Source organism: Vulpes lagopus, chromosome 12 (assembly GCF_018345385.1).
Source record: "Vulpes lagopus strain Blue_001 chromosome 12, ASM1834538v1, whole genome shotgun sequence".
NCBI classification, from domain to species: Eukaryota; Metazoa; Chordata; class Mammalia; order Carnivora; family Canidae; genus Vulpes; species Vulpes lagopus.
The window spans coordinates 5377661-5400443 of record NC_054835.1 but is presented as its reverse complement, the minus strand read 5'-3'; the positions used below and the strand labels follow the sequence as shown (position 1 = coordinate 5400443).

Sequence of the window (22783 nt, the reverse complement as noted above, 5' to 3'; positions counted from 1 at the left end):
TCCCACCTTGCTGTGGGGATCCTCATGGCCAGGGGGGCGATGGGGTGGCTGCTGAGAGGTCCTCCTGGTCCCATCTGTCACGAGATAGGCCTGGGGGTTGGTTTAGGCATGCTTGTGGCCCTAGGAGGAGCATCGCTTCTCCATGCTGTCCTGACGCCTCCCTGAGTGTTGGCTCAGGTCTCTGGCATTACAGACGTTGTCAGACGAGGGACTAGATGACATGGTGATGGCCAGCTTGGGCTGCCACCAGCAGTGAGGCTTGGGCTAATCACCAATCGTGACACCCTTCAGGCTGGCGGGGGCCTGGGGGCTTCCTCCTTGGGCATGGTGGAGGGTGCGGTGGCGGCCCCTGGACTAAATATTCTGACCCAGCCCTCTGGCCCCACAGCTGTGAAGGAGGCCGCGGTGCAGAGGAAGCACAACTTATACCGGGACAGCATGGTCATGCACAATAGCGACCCCAACTTGCACTTGCTGGCTGAGGGTGCCCCCATCGACTGGAGCGAGGAATACAGCGGCAGCGGTGGAGACGGTGGCAGCCCTGGTGCCCCAGAAGCAGCCACTTTCTCAGAAAAGCGACGGCGTGCCAAGCAGGTGGTGTCCGTAGTCCAGGATGAGGAGGCAGGGCTGCCGTTCGAGGCTAGCTCAGAGCTGCTGTCACCTGCATCCCCGGACAGTGTCACTGAGCTCCGTGGTCTGCTGGCCAGGGAGCTGCAGGAGGAGAACCCCCTGCCAGCTGGCCCTCTGCTCAATGGGGCCCCCTCCTCGGAGAGCCCCCAGCATGTGGCAGCCTCAGAGGCCTCCTCACCACCTGCCTCACCCCTGTGGCAACTCCCTCCTGGAAAGGCTGCGGACCTTGAGCCTCCCAAACCGAGTGACCAGGAGACCGGGGAGCAGGTGTCCAGCCCCGGTGACCGCCCTCCCATCCATACCACCACCGAGGACAGCGCCGGGGTGCAGACAGAGTTCTAGGCCAGTCACCCGAGCTTCTGCTGGTCATGGCACATGGGTCACCCCCTCCGAGACCCTGGCAGGCCAGGCCCCAGGCGGGGAGCCCTGGATCTAGGCCTCAGGGTGGAGGTGGGGCAGGGCTGTTGTGGTACCTCTGGGGCTGGGCAGGGGTGGCCCACCTGAGTCACTTTATTGGATTTGGTCACACTTTGCTCCCTGTTTTCTCTTCTGTGGGATGATCTTGGGCTTCCTGCTTGTGCTGGGGGCTGGGCACAGCCAAGGGGGCTGAGGAGTACCCAGTGGCCTGGTCCTCTCTTTCTGCCTTCCTCATGGGTCTCACCCTCCTCCTCAGATGGGCGTAGTCTTTGTTCGTGTGTCACTCAGCCATTTAATTCTCTCCTCACCAGGGGACTTGCTGGAGCCAGGAATATGGAGCCTTGAGGTCCAGCTCTGGGTCCCGACCACTGTCCTCCTCAATCCTGGCTGGGCCTCTGGAAGCCAGTTTTGGAGTGGACACTGGCCTTGCTTGCCCTGCTCTGGGTGAGGGAAGTGCACCGGGTGGGGGTGGGGGGGGCGGGTTCCTGCAGGCTGCAGCCAGGCTGGGTGTGCTGGTTTGGGGGAATGCTCATGGAGGAGGGGGGCCGAGGGGTCTGGCTTGGAGCAAGAAAGGCCCAGAATGTGCTGGTCAGTGTAGAGGAAGTGTTCCAAGGGAGGGAAGAGGTGACCTGCAGGGAAGTATGGCTGGAGTGTCTTCAGAGCAGGCTGAGGTGGCAGAGGGAAGGCTGCTGGAACAGGCTTTTGCATCTCCACTCCCCCACCCCCCCACCCCCCCCACCCCCCAGCCTGGCTCCTGCCTGTTCCCCTGCCCCACTTGTGGCCACACACCCCGGGCTGGGACAGAGGGGTGGCAGGCTGCTCAGAAGTGGGGTTTGCAGGGTGTAGATTCTGTCTCCTGAGGGCCACCCCCCAGGTACGCACTGTCCACCAGGGGAGCTGCATGTGGCTCCCCAAGGCATCATGGGTGGCCCCTCTGATGATCTGGGGTCAGGCCATGGCTTGGCCCCCACTCCACTGCCTCTGCATCACCAAGTCACCTCACCCTGAAGATTTTCTCAGATGTCCTTGCACAGCTGCTTGTTCCTGGGGGTGAAGGTCAAGTGAGGCAGCTTCAGCCTGGCAGCCCCTTCCCCAGCCTCCTCTGTGGCCCTGCATCCTCTGTCCCCTTGATCTGCTTCCTGGGGCAGGGGCTGCAGACCCACAGGCTGCATGGCAGTGGCTGGTGCTCAGGGACCCCTGGTCCCCCAGCCCTAATCTCCAGTGCCTCACTAACCTTCTAGCACCATGGTCCGTGCTCAGATGTGCACCTCTAGTGCCTTCTCTTGGGGTTTTCTCAGTCATCCTGACCAGATATCGTGCTGAAAATATTATGCAAACCGTTTAAGCTTTACTAATCAATAAATGATTTAAAGCCAGTGGCCTGTGTGTGGTGCCACCTGGGGGAGATCTGGGCTAGAGCCCAGCTAGGACACCCGTGTGCCCTTTCTGGGCTCATAGTTTACCTCTCTGTGCATGGTCGGGGGAGGATGCTGACCCGGAGACATGAGGTACAGGGCGCAGGCTAGGCTGCCCTGCCTGAGGGCCGCTCGGCTTTCTCAGCTACATAGGCGCAGGGGTTCCTTAGGCAGCCTCTGGCCGGGGTGAGGCCAGGAGCGGTGGCAGCAGCCTTTAGGCCACGTAGCCTAGCCCTGGGGCATCCACAGTGGGGTAGGCATCTGGGCTCAAGCTGGATCCGAACGGCAGTGTAGGCATTCTCGGGAGTCCTGCTCACACAGCATTCACTGAGCACTCCGGGAGGCGGGCGCCCTCCTTACACCCCCAGGCCCCCACCAGGTACACGGAGGCCTAAGAAGGTACTATGGATCCCTGGCTGAGGCTGTGGGGCACAGGGCACACATGGGTATGGGTTGTCCCATCTGAGGGTTGTCCCATCTGAGGGTGAAAGCAGACCTCCTGGGGTGGGGGGGGACATCGGCTTCCCTCGTGCCAGCCTGCCCAAAGTGGCCAGTGGCTGAGGGCTGGTCTATAATGGCTGAGGTGAGGAGCGGCAGGGGCTATGGGGCCAGAGACCAGAGATTCAACTGCAGTCTTGCTGTTGTCCTTGGCAAATCCCTACCAAGAGCCTCAGGCTCCATCTATAAAAGGGGTGGGCAGTTGGTTGCAGTTCTCCCCGGGCCTAGTGAGGAGCCTACGTGAAAAACGCTGTGCCCTAAGTGGCCCTGCCCACTCAGGTCTCAGTCTCCCTTGGCTGGGCTGAGCTCAGGTTTGGGGCCAAGGGAGGGAGCCATCAGAGAGCTCCCAGGAAGTTAGGGGTGGGGGAGGAGACTGTGCAAAGGGGCCCCAGCTCTTGCCTGGACAGCAGGACTTACAAGGGGCTTTCATCCCACCCTAGCCTACAGGATGGATGGTCCCAGTGAGGTAGGGAAAGTGGGGCCCAGAGGAGGCAGGCCTCTGCCACCCCTCGGCCAGCCCCACTAGCCCCACTAGCTGGCACTGCACCCGGGGTGAGCATTCAGTGCCCCCTGGCGGCCACTGCCTGCAGTAGGGCCCAATCCTGTCCCATACTGAATGCACGGGAAAAGGAGTCTGGAAAGCTGGCCAGGCTCAGAGTTAGCGGGAGGCAGAGCCCAGGTACCCCAAAGAGACCCACCTCTACAATAAGTGTGCAGCTCTAAGCAAGTGCAAGGTGCATTGCTCCTTCTAGAATTGTGCAATGAAAAATCTGCCCAACTGCATGGGTTTAGGAGTTGATACTTCCAGGCTCCAAACCCAGCACGGCCATGCCCCAGACGCCAGGCACGGAGCCTATGGCTCGTAGCTGGGTTAGCAGTAATGGAGCTACCCACAGCCCCTGCCCCATGCACACACAACCTGCTCCGGCTGACTCTCCATGCCCTGCTCTCTGAGCTCGGTCTGTCCACTTATAAAGGGGAGATCTGGATAACTGTGTTTAGGGATGCCTCTAGCACCTCTCTCTCCTTCCTTTTGACTGAGATAAAGCCCTCCCCCAACCCCCACCCCAGACCTCACCCCCTCCTCTTCTGGGCTCCACCAAGCCCCAGTAAGGATTCAGGAGGATCAGGCTGGAGGTGGATTTATTGACAATACTGCTTTGGGTCAGCAAAGCTTGTTGCCTGCGAACTGCAGTGGGGGCAGGGTGGTGGTGGTGGTTAGGAGGTGCAGATCTGGAGAGCAGAGGGGCCCAGAGCGGGAGGTCAGGAGGGGCCAACATTGCTTGTGGCATTAGTCCTGCACTCAACACACACTGGCAAGTCGATCTGAGGACAGCCCACGGTGGTTGTGGTTGACACCATACACAGCTCCACACTCTTGGCCAGGGCCCCTGCACTCCCACCACCCCATCAAGGGGACAGCACTATCCATGTTACCCTGATGAGGATGCTGAGGCTCTTGGAGGGCAGTGACCTGACACAGCCACTTCTCTGCTGGGAAGTGGCAGAGGCCGGGACACGGGGTCCTGTGCTCAGATGGTGGCACCACTGATTCTCCAAACCCCAGATCCAGTCCTCATGCCGAGTCCTGTTTTCCCCACAGCCCTCGATGAGCAGCAACACTGTGCCCCTCCCGGTCCTCCCCCACCCAGGTGTGCTTGGAGATGAAGAGCAGGGGGCAGCGCCCCCATGAGAGAAAGGGGCCCAGGGCAGAGGGGCGCTGTACTAGTTTGTCCAGAGCAGGGTTGTTGGCTGGAGCCCCGGGCCGCAGGTGGTGTGGGGGTGGGCCACAGATGGCCAGGGCTCAGCTGCTGTGGTAGATCCGGAGGCGCTGCATGATCTCCTGGCGGCACAGTGGGCAGGTGCGCAGTGGCTGGCAGCACTGTTGGCAGCAGCAGACATGGCCACAGTTGAGGAAGATCATCTGGGCCTGAGGGGAGAGAGTGGGAGCCTCTGGGTCCTGCCCCTGCCTGTTCCCCAGCGATGGGGCAAGAGTCCCCCCAACCTCTTTTTGTCTTTATTAAGAATCTGATACCATGGCCATCACACACCATCGAACATCACGGAAGTACCCACGGACCACCTATTTTGGCCCCTCCATGCCCTCTCTAAAAGCCGCACAGGAGGCTGTAGTGTGTCCAACCAGCCCTGCTATTGGCCCTGGAGGGGTTCCTAATTTTTGCCTTTTGCACTGACCAGCCCCTAGGTCTACAAACGATTCTAACATCATGGACCAAGAGCCATGTAAGCATGCCTGTGCTTTGTTTCATTCAGCATGTCCTCTTTTTAAGACATCCTAAGGAAATAGTCAAGAATGTGCTCCCAACTCTGTTCAAGGCTGTTTGGTACAGCACTGCTTGAAATAAACTGGAAGCCACCTACAGGGCCCTAAAGCCGGGGTTTGGTTCAGTTTATAACCACCACATCCCCCTACATCATGGCATTCCCTGGGCTTAGTGAAGACCCTGCAGGAATTCGACTGCTAACATGGTAGCTTCTTTTAAGTAGGGTCTCTGGGACAAGACCACGGTGGAGGGAAGGGAGGGTTTTTATTTTATATACTATATTGCTTAGTTTTTACAATAAGCATTAGTTTTGTTATAGATTTTAAGTATATGTATTTTAATATTTGAGAAAAAGGAAAAGAGAGAGAGAGGAGGGGAGGGGCAGGGGAAGAGAGTCCTAAGCAGACTCTGTGCTCAGCAGAGAGCCCAACATAGGGCTTGACCCCACGACCCTGAGATCATGACCTGAGCCAAAATTAAGAGAGGAACACTTAACCAACTGTGCCACCCAGGTGCCCCTTATTTTGTTATAGATTTTATTTATTTTTATTTTTTATTTTTTTGTTATAGATTTTTAAAGATGGTGTTTTAGAAGTCTCTTCAGAGAAAATTGTGTTGATATTAGTGACTTGGGAAATTTTCCTTAATTAAGTAGGGGGAAAAAAACCCCAACCCCTTTAAAAGAAAGTAAGTCCCAGAAAATGACATTAAACTTGCTCATATTTGGGTCATGGGATCATGGTAATTTCCTCTATTTTTTGCTTTCCTGGATTTCCCAAAATTTCTAATGAATACAATTAGAAACTACTAGAAACAAGTATATAGAAATAACACTTGTGCCTGGAAAGGCTCAGGATGGGTGCAGGTCAAGCTCGTGGGTGGGGGTGAGGGGGTGGGTTTGGGGGCTGCTGCCCTAGACTTACCTCCTGTTCCAGGCACACGACACATTCTGTTGTCTGTACCTCCAGCTCTGCTGGGGGAGCAGAGGGGCTCACAGACTCAGGAAGCTCCTCAGGGGCAGTGGGCACCTCCAGGGCCCCAAGGACTTCACCCTTGTGTGGGTTCAGCAGCTCTGTGGGGACCAGCAGGGTAGGCTGAGCCAGGGTCATGCCACGATGATCCCAACCCCTAGGGATCCCCTGGCTCTAGCTGCCACGAGTGGACAGTGAGCTAAGGCAGAGCACTGATCTCACTGTAGGGGTAAGGGCCCCCTTATTTCTCTTCTGAGCCTCATTCTCCTGTGTGTGAGATAGGAGGGCCGGCTCACCACAGGGAGGGCCACAGTGCTGGTTATTTGGGGTCTCTGATCCCTGACCATTCCCCCAGGATCCTTCACAGTAATGCTGCAGGTAGGGCTTCTCGCTTTCAGAGAAGAGAAGCCACTTGCCCAAGACCACAGGGAGACTCCATCTGGTGGTAGAGCCATGGGGGCAGGAGCCCTTGGTTAGGGGCTGAGGGGTGGCAGGGGTGCTGTGCTCACAGCTGCTCCATCAGGTCTCCCAGGTGGCCACCAGGGAGCAGGGAGAGGGATGAGAAGTCCCCTCACCCCTGTCCTCATGCTCTGCCCAGGTCCCAACAGGCAGGACAGAACCGGCCCTTATAAAATGTAGTCTTTTTCATTATAGTTCAACGTACACCAACATCGCCAACATCCCTGAGTCTTCTCTATCACTGACGCCCATCCTGATGCCAGTTCACATTTTCCCATCTATCTTATGGTTTGAATTAGAAGTTTTTATAACTGGAAAAACTTGATTTTTTTAAAAGGCTGTTACAACACTAGGCTCTCTGAAGGTACCACGGTGCCCCCAAACTATCACTGTAAAGGGGCTCTTCTGTATTTAATGGGATATGGTTAGGGGAGCAGGAAGAGGTTGTTAGGAAAAGGACTGAAGGTCTCCTGCCCCTCTTGCAGCCACAGCACCTATGTTTCTCTAGGCCTTCAGGCGTAGGTGGAATGCCTTTCTGACTTGCCTTTACCCCTTCGTACGTCATCAAAAACATCTTTCCACATCCAAAACACAGGCCTGCCCCTGGCACAGTGTTGGGCACCAGGTATGGCTGGTTTCTCCTTCCATTCCAAGGGTTGGGGATGTGTGGCTCCCAGTGTCTGTATAGTAGCTTCAGAGAAGGTTATAGGATAGGCCTATCTGCACCACCACCCCATTTTTATGGCCGATGTTTTCCATTTGGAAATCCTGTTCCTTTAGGAGGGAGCCTTAAGGACTGCAAGGGGTTAGAACCCGCCCTTAGTTATTGTCCTGAAATGTAAACAGGTGACAACCTCCAGAGCACAGTCCACAAGGGAGGCTGGGGCCTCTGCTTAGGAGAGGTCCTGTACTGGTACCTGGCTGGATCCTGGCTGCATCCAGCAGCTCCTGGACTTTCCGCAGGATCTCATGCTGCAGGCCAGCTTCTGAGACACCCACCTACGGCAGTTTGAGGAAAAGCAAGTTATGGGCTGGCTAGGTGGGAGCTCACTACCCAGTACAGAGCCACCAGGACTGCCTCCTTCCTGGCTTCTGGCACCTTCACCTGGAAATGTGGAGGCTGGGCCCCTGGGTCAACATGAGGCAGTGCAGCACCACAGCTGTGAAGGTGACCAGGTGGCATGGAGAGAAACTGAGGCCCTGAAGGAGACAGACACTAGTAGGGGCCACAGTTTAGCATGTGCTTGCCCCACACTGGGGAAGGGACTGTGCTGACAGCTTTACCTGCGTGACCGCACCGCCCCCCCCCATGACCACAGGTAAGTCAGGACCCACTGTCCTGAGTCACAGGAAGGAGCAGGTAGTTCCCACTGAGGCCAAGCTGCTGAGAAGCAGTAGTGCTGGAGTCACACAGCCCCTCTCAAGCCCTTTTGAGCCTCAGTTTCTGGGCCAAGGGGCAGGCAACACAGCAGACTGGTAAACAGCATCAGACCACGCGCGCCCGAGGACTGGTTCTGCTGTGTGACCTCAGGCATGTCACTCCCTTGCCGTATCTGCTTCCTCATCTGAAAAATGACAAGGATGATACCTATCTGCCTGGGCTGTTGGGAGGGCTCAAGGGATTAGCACATGAAAAGCACTTAGAACAGTGCTTGCACTGGTAAGTGCTACAGGGATGTTGGTTGTCCTAATGCAATGCAGAGCTCACTTCCTACTGAGAATATAACCAGGCTTGGGCAGTGCTGCCACAAAGTCTGTAAAACCGGGCGGTGGGGGGGTAGGGGGGTGGTGGTGGCACAGGGTTGGACGAAACAACCTCCAAGGACTTACCCTGGGCCTACAACATGAAGGTCCAATTTGAGTGTGTGTATGTGGGCGGGGGGGGGGCAGTCTGGACTCAGCAGAACCCACATCCCTGGATTTTCTTAGGCAGATGGCATGCAGAGTACACCTGGCAGGGGGGGTGGTAGTTAGGGACCAATGAGGTGGGTGTGCTGGCCATCTTCCAGATGGCAAGGGGGCCCCTGGGACGTTTGCTAATGGCAGACCTCACTAAGAGCTGCAGGAGAGCAAGTGGACCCCTGGAGGATCGGACAGTGGCCGTGAGGGGCTGCTGTTTCCCACCTTGGCCAGGTCCCCAGGGCTCATCCGGCTCAGCATATCCAGGGAGATGCGGTGATGGGCAAAGATGGGCAGGTAGTGTTCCGCCGACAGATCCACCAGGAGGGCTGCCAGCTGGCGCTCTAAGCCTTCTTCCTGCAAGACAGACCCGCAGGAGAAGCTGAGTGCACTGCATATATGACCTCGTTATTTACGATGGCAAACAAAGGCTCTAAGTAAATTTAATGTCACAAAGTATTTTCTTGGAATTTTTTCTACAAAAATGCACATGTAAGCACAGAGATAAAGGCACAAGAAAGTTCACTGCCACTCTGGCTGTAAACTTGAAAATGCTCAGCAATCACATACCCATCAACAGGGGCTGTTTAAATAAATGAGGGTTCACCAAGATACTAAATACTATGCAGTTATCTGGAAACAGTGAGGAGGTCTATTATATATACATGGCTAGAGAACTTGGCTTGTAGAGAATAATGGCTTGTCATTATTTTTTTTTTTTTAAGATTTTTATTTATTTATTCATGAGAGACACACACAGAGAGAGGCAGAGACACAGGCAGAGGGAGAAGCAGGCTCCATGCAGGGAGCCTGGTGTGGGACTCACCCTGGGGCTCCAGGATCAGGCCCTGGGCTGAAGGTGGCGCTAAACCGCTGAGCCACCAGGGCTGCCCCGGCTTGTCATTATTTTTAAGAGAAAAAAGATTTGCTGAGATAGTGTGTATACACAGAAACAGAAACACACACACACACACACACACACAGGCTCCATTTTAATTAAAAAACAAGACAAAACAAAAGCCAAGCATGTGTATGCATGTGTGTACGTGCACACTTCAGGGTAGGGGGAACCACATCTGTCCTGCCCTCAGCAGGGGCTTGCAGGCAGCTCCTGCTGCCCGCTCACACATGGGCATGCTCAGAGGCTCTGCCCCACACAGCAATACAGCTGCCTCCCCTTCATCAGAAGGAATGCACCTTCTCTTTTTTGTCCCTGCCAGGGCCCAGCACAGGACCTGGTACACTAGTTACTGGAAAGCTCCCGCAGCAGGACATCACTGAGGCACAGGAGGGCTCTCTGAAAGTGTGGAGGCCAGCAGTCCTTACCTGCAGCTTTAAGGACAAAGGCTTCTGGTTCAAAAGCCGTTGATACTGAATCAGCCAGTAATTTTCCTGTTTGGTTTCGCTTTTGGCTTCTAACTCTGTCTGCCAAGGTCAAAATAGGCATCAATAGGTCAGTAAATAAAAACTATAATGACAGTGATGCTTTCAAACAATGGTCTCAGCAGGTGGAAGGTGCTTGGTATTTTACAAAGAACTTTCCCAGCCACCACAGTCTCACCACTTATTAAACTACTGAACCTGGAAAGGCAGGATTGTTTCCTGCCACAAACAATCTCAGCCAGGAACACCGGGGTTGAGGCCTGACTCTGGGCTTTGGATGCTTGCCACCAGACTCTGCAGGGCCCTGCTTGAGCACACACTCTGGTGACAGGCAGGGAGAGAAACAGGATTCTAAAGACAACATGAGCTTCTGGAGTGGGCTTTGCCCTTCTGAAAAAGCTGGAGAATGATATCTGCTATGGAAACAGATTCCTTCATTCTGCCATGAACAAGTAGTCACAGGGTGTTGTTCTGACTACACATGGCTCTAGGTGCTGGGGCCAGGGCCACGACGAGGGATGGGAGCAGTGACGGCAGCAGCTAATATCCTTGGAGCACTACGTGACAGATCCCACTTTGCACCAAGGTCCCATTTTCCTTAATTTGCACAGCAACGTGAACGGTGAGGAAAGGGGAGTTCAGGGGAATTAGGAAGCTGCCCGGTTAAAGAGCTGCGCAGGGTCAGGACTTGGACCCAGGTCTGTTCTGCTCTGGGACCTGTGCTCTGAGCAAGCCAGGCCACCCAGCCAGGACTGTGGCCACACTTGGGGGACAAATGAGAGGTGGGCAGCAAGACTCTGACACAGGCCTTTCTCCAGTCCCCTTGGGGCTTGACTGTCCTTTGGTCATCCCTCCTAGACCTTGCCAAGCTGCTCCCATCCCTCTGCCACCCATGGCCCTCCCAGGCTGCAGATACAGCTCTCTTCTGATGCCCATGACCCTGACACAGTCACCATCTGCTGAGGTGATGCTTCCTCCCCTGGATGGTGAGTCCTCTGAGGCCCCTTGAGGGTAGAAGCACAGCACCAGAGCATACGGCCACCGCTGCACGATGCTAATGCATTGTTCACAGGGGATGGCCGTAAGGCATCGTGAGGAACAGGCAGCTTCTGGTTGGACCATACACAACACATGGGTTCAAATGAGGCTGTTAAAGTTGGTCTCGCTCTTCTCTGCACAGGCCTCCACCCACAATGGAGCTCAGAGATTGTCTGGAGTATTAATGACACCACAGGAGTGACTTAGGTCTCTGAGCTCTGGCCTCTGTCCCCAGTGCTCCAATGCACACGGGGTCTGGAGGAAGTGATCCCCACTTGCTACCCCTAAACAGGGCTCTGCTACCCTGACAATGTGCCAGAGTCAAACCCATTTGGGTACAGGGGACAGGTGGGCAACTCCTATCAAAAGATTATTAAACAGCCTACACTGGACACAGAAAGTCCTCTCCTGGGCATCTGTCCTAAATAACTACTCATGGCTGCTCTCAAGACTTAGCTACAAAGACAGAGAGAATTCTTTAGAAAAGTAAAAAACTGGAAGTAGTCTGAATGCTTGGCCATGGGTGAGGACGGCCCATCCAATGCAGCCAGGCAGAGTGTAGTGGGCATTTTAGGGACATGAGAAGAACAGATACAAGCAAGCTGCTCCTAAAGGGGCATGTGCCATCTTACGGTTACAAGGCACACACAGGCACAGCTATAAATATGCATTGTAGAGTTCGGAAAACACATCAAAAAGTTAGTATTAGATAACTCTCAGAAGTGAGAATCTTTTCCTTCATATGTTCCGTTTTTTCCTTCGATGAGCAACTATTACTCGGAATAACAAAAATGCTTCTAAGAATGGCGAGTGTGTTTAGGGAAAGTGAATCCATGTGCAACGCAGAATGAACACAGAAGCCAAGTGCACCAGGATTTCTCGGAGCTCTTCCTCTCGTCGCGTCTTTTCCTTGAGGAGCTGCTGGAGCAGGGAGCTCAGGGCCCAGCGCTGCTCGGAGATCATCTCCTGCAACACAAGACCATGCCCAGTACCGCTGGAGGCTCACAGCTCTGGAGCGAGCCAGGAGTCCCCTTCACTGGGTGACAGATCCCCCTACTCGTTTCTAAGCTGGCAGCCAGGACCCCACACTGGGCCCAACTCAACTGGGCAGAGGGCTGGGGGACAGAGCCGAGGAGCCTCTATGCCTGGGTATTCCCTCCCTGTCTTCTCCCCGTGGGGGTCAGGCCAGGCGTGGGATCCAGTGACTGATGACTGTGAAAGGATAAGAAACAGCCAACAAAGGAAATGACAAGCCACAAGTACATGACTGCAGTCTCACAGACGACAGAGCATGTGGGTGGAAGCACAGGCAGGGAGGGTTGGCATGTAACCCCACAAATCTGGAAGGTTCCACCCAGATGGAGGCACATGCAAACTGGAGTGAAGTCCCTGCTTGTGTCTATGTTCTACTTGTTTCTTACTCTTGGAAACTCATGGAAGCCCCCCAAACAGGAGCCCCACAAGTGCTCTCTAATGGGCAGGAGACATGGGCACCTGCCAAGCATGGTGGCTGCATCTTCTTGGAGAACTCCCCTATCCCCTCATCTCTGAAGACCCTGCCAAGGCTCACAAAGGGCTTTGCGTTGGCAAGCTTGCCCCCAGTGTGATGTCCCTATGACACAGGCTGGGCCTAGATGATTATTTCCTTTTATGGAGGGGAGAGATGGAGGCCTAGGAGGGAATGTGACCTGCTTTAGGTCACACAGCACATCTGTGGCAGACCTAAGACCAGGACTGTAGACTTTGGCACACTTTGACTGAGTCGAGAAGCCATGAGACAATTTAAGACTTCTCGGAACAGACACAGACACAGGGACAGGGACAGACAGAAGGCTCTGCTCAGAGGCCCGATGTAGGGCACAGGTCCTCACGTACCATTGGTCTATCTGCTTTTGGACATTTGGGCAGAGGTCACACCTGCCTGTCCAAGTCACACAGCAGGACTACAAAGGACAAAGCCCAGGTCCCGGACAACAGGCAGAGCCTGGTGGAATGTCACCTGCCGGTCCATACCGCACCCTCCCCTCCCCGCCCCCGGCTCTATAAGCAAGACACCCAGGCTAGAGCTCCCAGAGAAGCCACCTGCAGGGAGTGACATAGTGACAGCTGGGCCTTCTCCTCCAAACATCCTTGGGACACCAAGAAAGCTCCTTCCCCAGAGGATGTCTGCCCATAAGTTGAACTAGCACCCCAGAAGCATGGCTTAAAGAAGACAGGGAGTTCAGCAGTGACCCTGCTTCAAAACAAAGAAAATGCAGAGATGGAGATGGGCCCGGGTGAGCCTTGGCAATGAAACCCTCCTTCCTCTGACCCTCCTGATGAGCAATAAGCTGCCCCAACCTTAACCCTGGCCTGCACTGGGCTTGCCCCTTGACTATGCTCCCATCACAGCCACAGAGGAGACTGCCACCTGCTGGGGAGCCACTGTGGGGAAGGAGGTGGGGAGGGAGGGGCAGGCAGGAAGCCCTACATACCTGCAGTGCCTCTGTGTCCAGGGATTTCCTCTTTACCTCCAGCTGTGTCAGCTGCAATAACTCAGTTTCTATTAACTTAATCTAAACAGAAGATGAAACAGGTTTTTTTTTTTTTTTTTAAATTCACATTAACCAAGGTTCAAGTCTGAGCTGCTCTCTGAAGGCCAAAGGGGGGATGTCTAAGAAACATTTCTGGGGGCTCAGGAATGAAGGGAGCCTGGGTGCCTTGGGAACCCTCTCAGTGGGGCTTTGAAAGAATTAGTAATTTCAGGGCCCTGAGGGCTTGGGAGGTGCAGATGGGCCTGTCCTGGAAGGCCCATTCCAGAGAGGCTCCCGGTTTATGGACTGGAGATGGGCCGGCCTTTAACGTTCAGGCCCAAGGGCAGAATGGACACAGGTCCTCACTGAGCCTTGTACTCGCTGAAGTCTCTTGCTTCCTCTAACTGGTGTCATAGAGGAGAGCAAAGGGTAAATGGATTAAGAACAACGATGGTAGCAGCTGATGCTTCTAGAACATTTTGTGTGCAAGGCTTGTACTATGAACTTTATGTAACATCATCAAATCTCCCCTGGTTATTAGGAGGCATTATTGCCTCCATTTTATGGCACTGAGGAAGCAGAGGCTCAGAGAGGTTAAGTAACTTGTTCCAGAACACAGAGCAGGTTGGGGAGGGAGCCCTTTCCCAGGGCTCTCCAGGCTTGGGGTCTGAAGGGCAACAGCTGGCTGGCTGGGTCAGAATCACCCATGGGGAGGATGTCTGTGGGTCAGACACCACACCCAGTGACTTCTCCACCCTGAGCCTGTGACCCTATGGCCCCTGCCTCTCTAAGTTTCTATGGTCCCACCAACCCCTGGTCAGAGGAATGAGCTTCATGTCTGGCAAGGTGGAATTGAAATTAAAGGGAAATAAAAAGGTAAGTCTGCTTTGGTAAAAAAAAAAAAAAAAAAACCCAAAACATGCGAATATGTAGAATTCAAAGTGTGCCAAGTAGGATGCAATGAGCACTCCCACAGCCTGAAAGCTCACTCTGTCTCTAGCCCATGCACCCATGACCCGCTTGCCCTCCAGAAAGCCCAGAGGGTCTGACACAGCCCACTAGGGAGACCAGCTCCTAGGCCAGCAGTAGAGCCTAGACTAGAACACAGCTCCCTCTAGGTGGGGCAGCCCCTCGGGGACAGCAGGCACCCCTCTGTCCTGGTGGGACACCTGACCTTCCCCAGCTCCTCAGTCTGAGTTGACGGGGGTGGCTGGAGTGGAGCTGACTGCCTTTTCCCAGAGAGGGGTTCCTGCCTGGGGCACAGTGGACGCAGAGGCCGCCCAAGCAGTCAAGGCTGCCCACAGGCAGCATGAAAAATAGCAGAACTGGTTACAATGTGGGGAGAGGGGGTGGGAATGGATATCTGAGCTGGCGCATGAAAGCCACCTCTGCAGTCTGGGAGAGCACGCAGGATGGGGTTGGTGGGGGCCACAGCTCCAGCACTCACCTGCTTCCTGATCTGCTGGTGCATCAGGTCTTTCTTCACCTGGAGAACCTCAAATGCGGCCTTCTGCATGGCGCTCTGCAAAAGAGATCACCGGCCGCTTGGAAGGGGCCCAGGCCAAGGGAAAACACAATCTGCTCAGAAACACCTTCATGTAGGACTTCTCTGTCTCTTAGGGGGAACATAAGTCTTCAGTTCACATGTTCACATTTAAGAAATAATACCTATGAAAGGCTTACTGAGCCAGACACTATGCTCAGTGCTGTTCCTGCATCGTGCACTGAATTTCCACAACTGGTGACATGGGTGCTTTTAACTGCCCCATTTCACTGATGCTGTTTGGAAGAAGGCTATTGGTGCTCTCCTGTGGGCTCCACCTCAATGGAGTGGTCGCCACGTGCTGCCCCCTAAGTCCTTACAACGGAGCCACACAGCATGGGTAGTAGGTGCCTGCCAGGGCAGTGGGGGATGTTTCTCTAGATCTCAGAGATCAGAAAACCACCACTCTCTCCCTCTCCCTGCCCCCCTTTCCTGAGGGTCTGTACACTTCTAAACATACTAAGTATCTTTGGTCTTATAACCTAAGGACAGGGCTCTATGCAGACTTCCGATGCTCTGCCTCAGGCTCCCTGTGCCCAGCTTGAGCCCCTGCCCTCACACCCTGGGCCAGGGCTCACCTCCTGTAGGATCTGGCTGATGGCTTTGTTCTGATCCATCTGCTGCCATGACAGAATCTGCTGGAACCGCTCATCCATTTCGGCCATGCTGCCAGAAAGACAGCAAATTAATTCACTCTCTGAACATTTTCTGAGCATCTACCAAGGGCCAGGAACCTTGGAGATCAAGATAAACCATTAACTCATTCAATGATACTCAAGAAGCACCTGCTGGGGGCTAGATCCTGGGACAGACATGGAGTTTGTCTTGGAAGGTGATAGAGTTGGTGTGTCTAGGTCCTCTCATCCACCCCTCCATCAGAATCCCCTCTGCACTGCTCTTTGAAGTGGTGGCCTGCTTCTGCCCTCCCACCTCTACCAACAAGGAGCTCATGACCTCCCAGGTGAGCCACCTGGGATAGGAGAAAGCTCTCTTTCTGAGGCAGTAACATCCATGCCCTACCCTACATCCCCAGCATTTCTCACCCTGGCCGTGGATTTGCTCTGAGTCCCATAGAACAAGTCTAATGATTTTGGCACAAAAATCCAACCCCTGAAGCCCTGCATATATATATGTCCATACTTTGGCAGAATCTTGGTTTTGAGTTTATTTAATAATAATAGCTGTTATTTATTGGATCCTCTTGTGTTACTAGTGCTGGACAATACATTCAGTGCTGTAGCAAACATCACGCTCATTAAATTCTCCAGCAACTCCAGGGTAAGGTACTGTGACTTATCCCAATTTTTCTGATAAGGCGGAGGCTCAGGAGGGAAATGGACTGGCCCAGCACTTCACGGTTACTAACAGAAGGAGAAACAGAGTCCAGGTCAATCTCTTACCAGTGCCCACGCTCCTAGGCTCTACCACAGGGAAAGGAGGGAGAAACCCTTGTACCTGTGAGGACACAGGGAAGGCTAGCAGCTGTGCCAGAGCCTCCCAGATAGGGGGAGAAACACCAGCACAGCCAGTGCTCCTGGCCCATCTCCTGAGCATGGAGAGCTTTTTTCCACTGGCTCTACTGACACCTGTGGCTCCTTCAATAGACTAACCTGCAGCAATGCAGCAAACTTGGCCAGCCAGACCCACAGCTGCTGCCAGTGTGAGAGCAGCCCTATCAACATCCCCTCCAGGGCACCCTGCTCCCAACCTCTACAGACCCTCGGAGGTTGATGAGTGCACCATGGTTAAGAGTACAGCCCCACTGTGTCTGGGTTTGAACCCTGGCTCTGCCACCTGCAAGCTGTGTTTCCTTGAGTATGTCATATGGTCTCTGAACCTGAGCTGTGGTGGCAAAACAGGGCTAATAACACATAACGTCACAAATTCAATAAGCCAACACATCCTTTGGCTGAGTGCCTGGCTCATAGGAAGGAAGTGCAGGAGACGGGGGAGTGACTGCTGTCACTATACCAGAGCCTGACCAATCATGGGGTCCAGCTAGAGGAATCATAAAGAGCGGTCACCACTCGCCCCTGACACACAGCCAAGGCTGGCAGGAGGGATGGCTCTGCCCAGCGCTCACCCCACGGTCCTGGGCCCAAGCGAGTGCCCTCAACACAGGAAGCCCCTCCTTACCTTACCTGGAACAGGCCTGATGGACCAGGCTCTGCCTCTGAGACTCGTAGGCCATCTGGATGAGCCGGTTCTTACAACTCTCTGTCAGCATCTGCTGCATGGCGGCTGAGGAAACATGGGGGCGAGGCTGAGAAAGGAGCACCACTCCTGGGTGTGAACCTTGGAGGGTTCACCTCATCAGCCACCTTTAAAAAACACTTTTTTTTAAAAAAAAGATTTTTTTTTTTAATAATTTTTTTAAAAAATTTATTTATTATAGTCACAGAGAGAGAGAGAGAGGCAGAGACATAGGCAGAGGGAGAGAAGCAGGCTCCATGCACCGGGAGCCTGACGTGGGATTCGATCCCGGGTCTCCAGGATCGCGCCCTGGGCCAAAGGCAGGCGCCAAACCGCTGCGCCACCCAGGGATCCCTAAAAAAAAGATTTTATTTATTCATGAGAGACACACAGAGAGAGAGAGAGAGAGAAAGAGAGAGGCAGAGACACAGGCATAGGGAGAAGCAGGCTCCTCACAGGCAGCCCCATGTGGGACTCTATCCTGGGTCTCCAGGATCACGCCCAGGGCTGAACGTGGCATTAAGCCACTGTGCCACCTGGGCTGCCCTAAAAAACACTTAAAAAAAAAAAAGATTTGAGAGCCCACACATGCACAAATGCAGGAGGAGGGGCAGAGGGAAAGGGAGACAGGATCTTCAGCAGATTCCCTGCTGAGTGCAGAGTTCAATGTGGGAGTCGATCTCATGAACCCGGAGATCAGAACCTGAGTTGAAACCAAGAGTCAGATGCTCAACTGACTGCGCCACCCAGGTGGCCCCTTGCCCCAATATTTTTGAACTATGGAAGTAATTTAAACTTGAAAAGGCTAATTGTAAAACACCAAACAGTACACACACACACACAAATCTTTTAGATTTCATTACCCAGAGATATTAATTTTGATATACATTCTTCTAGTCAATTTTTAATGCATGTATATATAGATTTTTAAAAAATTAAGATGAAAGAGCTGAAAGAGAACAGAACAGATATTCGTATACCCATGTTCACACAGTGTTATTCACAAAAAACAAAAAGGTAGAAACAACCCAAGTGTCCACTGATAGATGAACAAAACATGGTGTACATGTAAGCGGAATACTACTCGGTCTTTAAAAGGAAAGCAGTTCTGATGCCTGCTACAACACAGATGACCCCCGAGGATGTTCTGCTGAGTGAAGCCCGTCACAAAACGACAAAGATGGTAGGATTCCACTTACAGAGGCTACCCAGTGTTGTCAAATTCAGAAAAACAAAGTGGAGTAGGGGTTCTACACAGGCTGGGAAGGGGAGAGGGATGGAAGATTTTTGTTTACTGGGGACAGAATTTCATTTGGGGGAGATAAAAATGTTCTGGAGATGGAGGAGAGTGGTGGCTGCACAGCAGTATGAATGGGCTTCATGCCACAGAATTGTACAATTAGAAATGGTTAAAATGGCAAAGCTGGGATGCCTGGGTGGTTCAGTGGTTGAGCGTCTGCCTTTGGCTCAGGGTGTGATCCCAGGATCCAGGACCGAGTCCTACATTAGGCTCCCTGCAAGGAGCCTGCTTCTCCCTCTGCCTAGGTCTCTCTCTCATGAATAAATAAATAAATCTTTTTTAAAAAAATGGCAAAGTTTAGGTTATGTATCTTACTACAATAAAAAATGAAAATGTTACCACACTAAACACCACTTCTCAGTTTTTGTGACTCTTTCCCTATGTCCACATAGCAGTGTGAGGCGCTGGCAGCACAGTGGGGCAGGATCACCAAAGTTTATTTAGATAATCCTCTATTGGGGGGCATTTGGTCTCTTTTGCAATTATTAAATGATAAACATCCTTGTGCTAACAACCTTGTGCAATCTGATTATTTCCTAAGACTAATTTTTAAAAGAATACAGTTTTAAGGCGATGAAAAATAGGAGCCACCCGTTCTGCCCTCCAGAAAGATCCTGCTGATTCCTTTGGCAGGACACAGGACGGTCTGATACCATATGTCCCCAACAAGCATTATTATTACATTCTCTGGACTTTTTGTTGTTTTTACTGAAAATTTTTTTTAGTTATAAAAATACCACTTGCTCATTTTTAAAAAGCTAAGTAAGGGGCGCCTGGGAGACTCTGTTGGTTAAGTGTCTGCCTTCAGCTCAGGTCATGATCCCAGGGTCCTGGGATCGGGCTCCTACTGAGCAGGGAGCCTGCTTCTGCTCCCTCTCCTCACTGCTCGTGCTCTTTCTCTCTCCCTCCCTTGGTCTCAAATAAATAAATCTTAAATTAATTATAAGCTAAGTAATAACCAAGTTTGAAAAGCTGGAAACAAGAGTCCCCGGTACTGATACTATTCCTGATCAGTCAATTTTTTAAACATCCTTCTGGAGATGCAAACAGGTTTTCTTTTATATAAATGGTGGAGAACAGTGACCTTAAAACAGGGACATAAGGACACCTCAGGAAGTAGGGAGGTGAAGTAGGGTATGGAAAATGCTTGGCATAGGGCCTGGTACACAGTGTTGTACAGCATCCCACTCCAATATCCAGGCTTGGGAGGACAGGGCCAGCCAAGAAGAATCATGGCTTATTTTACAAAACAAGGAACGGACTTCTTGTCTTCCTTGGCACATGGCTTGATGCTCTCAGTGCTCACAATCAGGCGGAAAGGCCCCCCTGCCCACCCCATTAAGTGTGGGCACAGTGTGGTGCCCTAGGGCCAGTATGGGGAACTCCCAGGAACACAAGAGAGGCCAACCACAGCTTTTGATAACAGAAACCCTATGGCCTTTGTGAAATGCTTAGTGCCAGGCATAATCTCATCTGACCTTCAAAATGACCCCATGAAAAAAACAAAAAAAACAAAATGACCCCATGAGGTAGAGAATTATTCTCCCTATTTCGTAGATAAGAACACTGAGGCTGGGGATCCCTGGGTGGCTCAGCAGTTCAGCGCCTGCCTTTGGCCCAGGGCGCAATCCTGGAGTCCTGGGATAGAGTCCCGCATCGGGCTCCCGGCATGGAGCCTGCTTCTCCCTCTGCCTGTGTCTCTGCCTCTCTCTCTCTCTCTCTCTCTCTCTCTCTCTCTCATAAATAAATAAATCTTAAAAAAAAAAAAAAAAAAAAAAAAAAAAAGAGAGAACACTGAGGCTCTGAATAGTCAGGGGCCAGGAATGGCCCTGAGGTCACATGGCTTGCTCCAGAGTTGGCCTGACCCCGGAGCCCATGCTTCACTGCTGGACTTTAACTGCCCCTCTTGACCCTGCTATACCTGGCCAAAGGGAGAAGGTGGTCTCTCCTGCCCCCAAGTCAGACAAGCTCTGTTCCCAGGACCCCACGCCCCTCCCCACTTACAGGCAATCTCACGTCTCCGCAGGTTCTCAGTCTCCTCCTGGGTTATGGACATCAACTGTTCCATCCGTATTCTAAGGGGAAAAAAATCCATCTGTTTACTCAGCAGATTTAACACTTCCCACAGGGAATCCCATCTGATGAACACCACCTTCTCCAGGAAGTCCTCCTTGAGGTGCCAACCTAAACAGGCTCCTGTTATATCCCATACTTCCACAGGAACCCTGTTTACCTCCAGCCTTGTAGACAGAGATTCTGGCATAAAAAGATGAACACTCCCTTAGGAAAATGGGCAGAGGACACAAACAGCCACTTCATAGATGCTTAAATACAAGGAACCAATAAACACATGGAAACACATGGAAAGAGCTTTACATTACTAATCACTAGAGTACAGTCTTTCTACATCCCAGGGTGGGATGTCAAGGAAAGTGAGGAGTGCTGACGGCAGCAGTGAAGGGGAAGCAGGCATTTTCAAGTACTGTGAAGAGGAGCATAAGCTGGTAAAACATCTTTTAGAAGGCCATTTGGCAAGACCTATTGAAAAGCCTGAAAAGAAAACCTTCAAAAATATTCACATAAATGCATACGGATATATTCAGGAGATATTTACTACAACAGCGTTTATAATGAAGAAAACCTGGGAACTTACATGTCCACGGAGAACTAATTAGGATATAATCACTTAGTGGAATACTCTACAGTTATTACAAACGAGGCTTTAGGCATGGGAAACACATACATGATACAGTAAATGAAAATTAAAAAGGTCATCGGATGCATGTACATGCACACTGCATGTGAGGCATCGTTCCCCACAGTAAACTAGTAACAGTGGCTTGCAAGGAATATCTTTTCATCTTTCTGCACATTGCACTTCATTGGAAGAAGCGTCTGAGCATCTCTGCCTCCTGCCCAGGCCCACAGGCTCCTCAAGAGAAGGCTGCAACTGGTGCGCTGCTGGAGCCGCAACCCTGCCCAAAGGGCCCAACAGGGAGAGGGTGCTTGGTTGGCGCGTGCCAGATAAACTGGCCACAACCCGGCTTGGCCTTGACCACCTCTGGCACCGCAGCACTGCTGCTGAAGTGGCCAGGGGAGGGGGCTACCCCCCAGGAGTTCTTCCCAAGCAGCCAGGTGCCTAGAAGGCCAGCACAAGTACCACAACAAAGTCCACAGGGCTATTTTGGGATTCCAGGGAACCAGGAGGGATTCCAGATAATCCTTGGGAAGGTGGGGGGGGGGGGGGGGGGGAAGAGGAGAGGGGTAAGGAGAGAAGACGGAGGGAGAGGCGGAAGAAGAAAGCTTCCTTCTCAGCTACCATCTTTCCTAATTACTAAAAGGGGGAAAACACAAAGGGAAAAACCCAAAGATCACCACCTCTAATTTCTGCCTCAGAAACATTTGGTAAACCACTCAGCATGGCTCCTTTTGGTCTCTGAGCATAGATACATGCTTTCTTGAAGAAATCCTGTTCTGCTTTAATTGCAGTCCCTACTTGACTACTTCGCAACAAACTGTGTTTCCTTTAATAAATGGATTTTTCTCTACATTTTTATGCTAGTAATACAGTTTGATGTTATAAATATTTTTGTCTCAGTTTTTCTTATGAATGTACATGTGTGTTAAACTTACAGGCAGTGATTCTTTTTGATTCAATATTCCCTAAGGAGGTGAATATCTCCTTACAGCTTTAGGAAAACTTTCTGGCATAAACCTTGAGAATCACAAGGCCTCTCCCTGAGCCCCTCCCCTAACCCCAAGGTAATGTGGAGAAAGTGCTAGAGCAAAACACTAACCTTTCATTTTCCAGTGACTTCAAGATCTCAGAACTTTTCTTTTGCCTGTAGAGAAAACCAAAACTGTAAAGGTCACTGCAGCTGTCACCAGCAGGCCTGTTTCCAACAGAACTACTTTCCTCTCACTGCACTGGCTGTGCAGAGGGTACTGAGGAACCAGCTGGGGTTCTCAGCCTCAAAACCTCTGGCTGTGTGTCGCTGGGCCAGTTACTCAGCCACACCAATCCCTGGTTCCTCATCTGCAAAATGGGATCCTCAGAAAAAAAAAAAAGCTTCACGGAGTATTTTTCAAGAGTGAATAAGAGAATATACACAAAGTGCTCAGCACATAAGCAGCATCTGACAGAGGTAGCTTTCCAGGATGCTCAGGTCGGGAGAGCCCACTGTGTGGTACACATGCCGGCTCGCTTGGGTGCCATATAACTACTACATGATGGAGGAG

General features: G+C 52.3%; 2 protein-coding genes across 5 annotated transcripts in view; one reads left to right on the top strand and one right to left on the bottom strand.

Moving 5' to 3' along the window:
• NIBAN2 (niban apoptosis regulator 2) overlaps nt 1-2423 on the top strand; it is a 51917-nt gene extending 49494 nt beyond the window's left edge. Inside the window, exon 14 of the mRNA XM_041724166.1 lies at nt 389-2423. Within this exon, the coding sequence (XP_041580100.1) occupies nt 389-972 (584 nt within the window). The 3' untranslated portion in view covers nt 973-2423. The remainder of the gene's footprint in view (nt 1-388) is intronic.
• A 1663-nt stretch (nt 2424-4086) lies between these two features.
• Nucleotides 4087-22783, bottom strand: part of LRSAM1 (leucine rich repeat and sterile alpha motif containing 1) — a 44928-nt gene continuing 26231 nt past the window's right edge. For all 4 annotated transcript variants that reach the window (XM_041724170.1, XM_041724167.1, XM_041724168.1 and 1 more), the window contains 12 exons: nt 22342-22386; nt 20549-20619; nt 17193-17292; nt 15630-15717; nt 14956-15030; nt 13470-13550; nt 11866-11961; nt 9901-9999; nt 8800-8931; nt 7593-7674; nt 6169-6317; nt 4087-4890 (listed from right to left, as the gene is read on the bottom strand). In XM_041724170.1, the coding sequence (XP_041580104.1) occupies nt 4765-4890; nt 6169-6317; nt 7593-7674; nt 8800-8931; nt 9901-9999; nt 11866-11961; nt 13470-13550; nt 14956-15030; nt 15630-15717; nt 17193-17292; nt 20549-20619; nt 22342-22386 (1144 nt within the window). In that variant the 3' untranslated portion in view covers nt 4087-4764. The remainder of the gene's footprint in view (nt 4891-6168; nt 6318-7592; nt 7675-8799; nt 8932-9900; nt 10000-11865; nt 11962-13469; nt 13551-14955; nt 15031-15629; nt 15718-17192; nt 17293-20548; nt 20620-22341; nt 22387-22783) is intronic.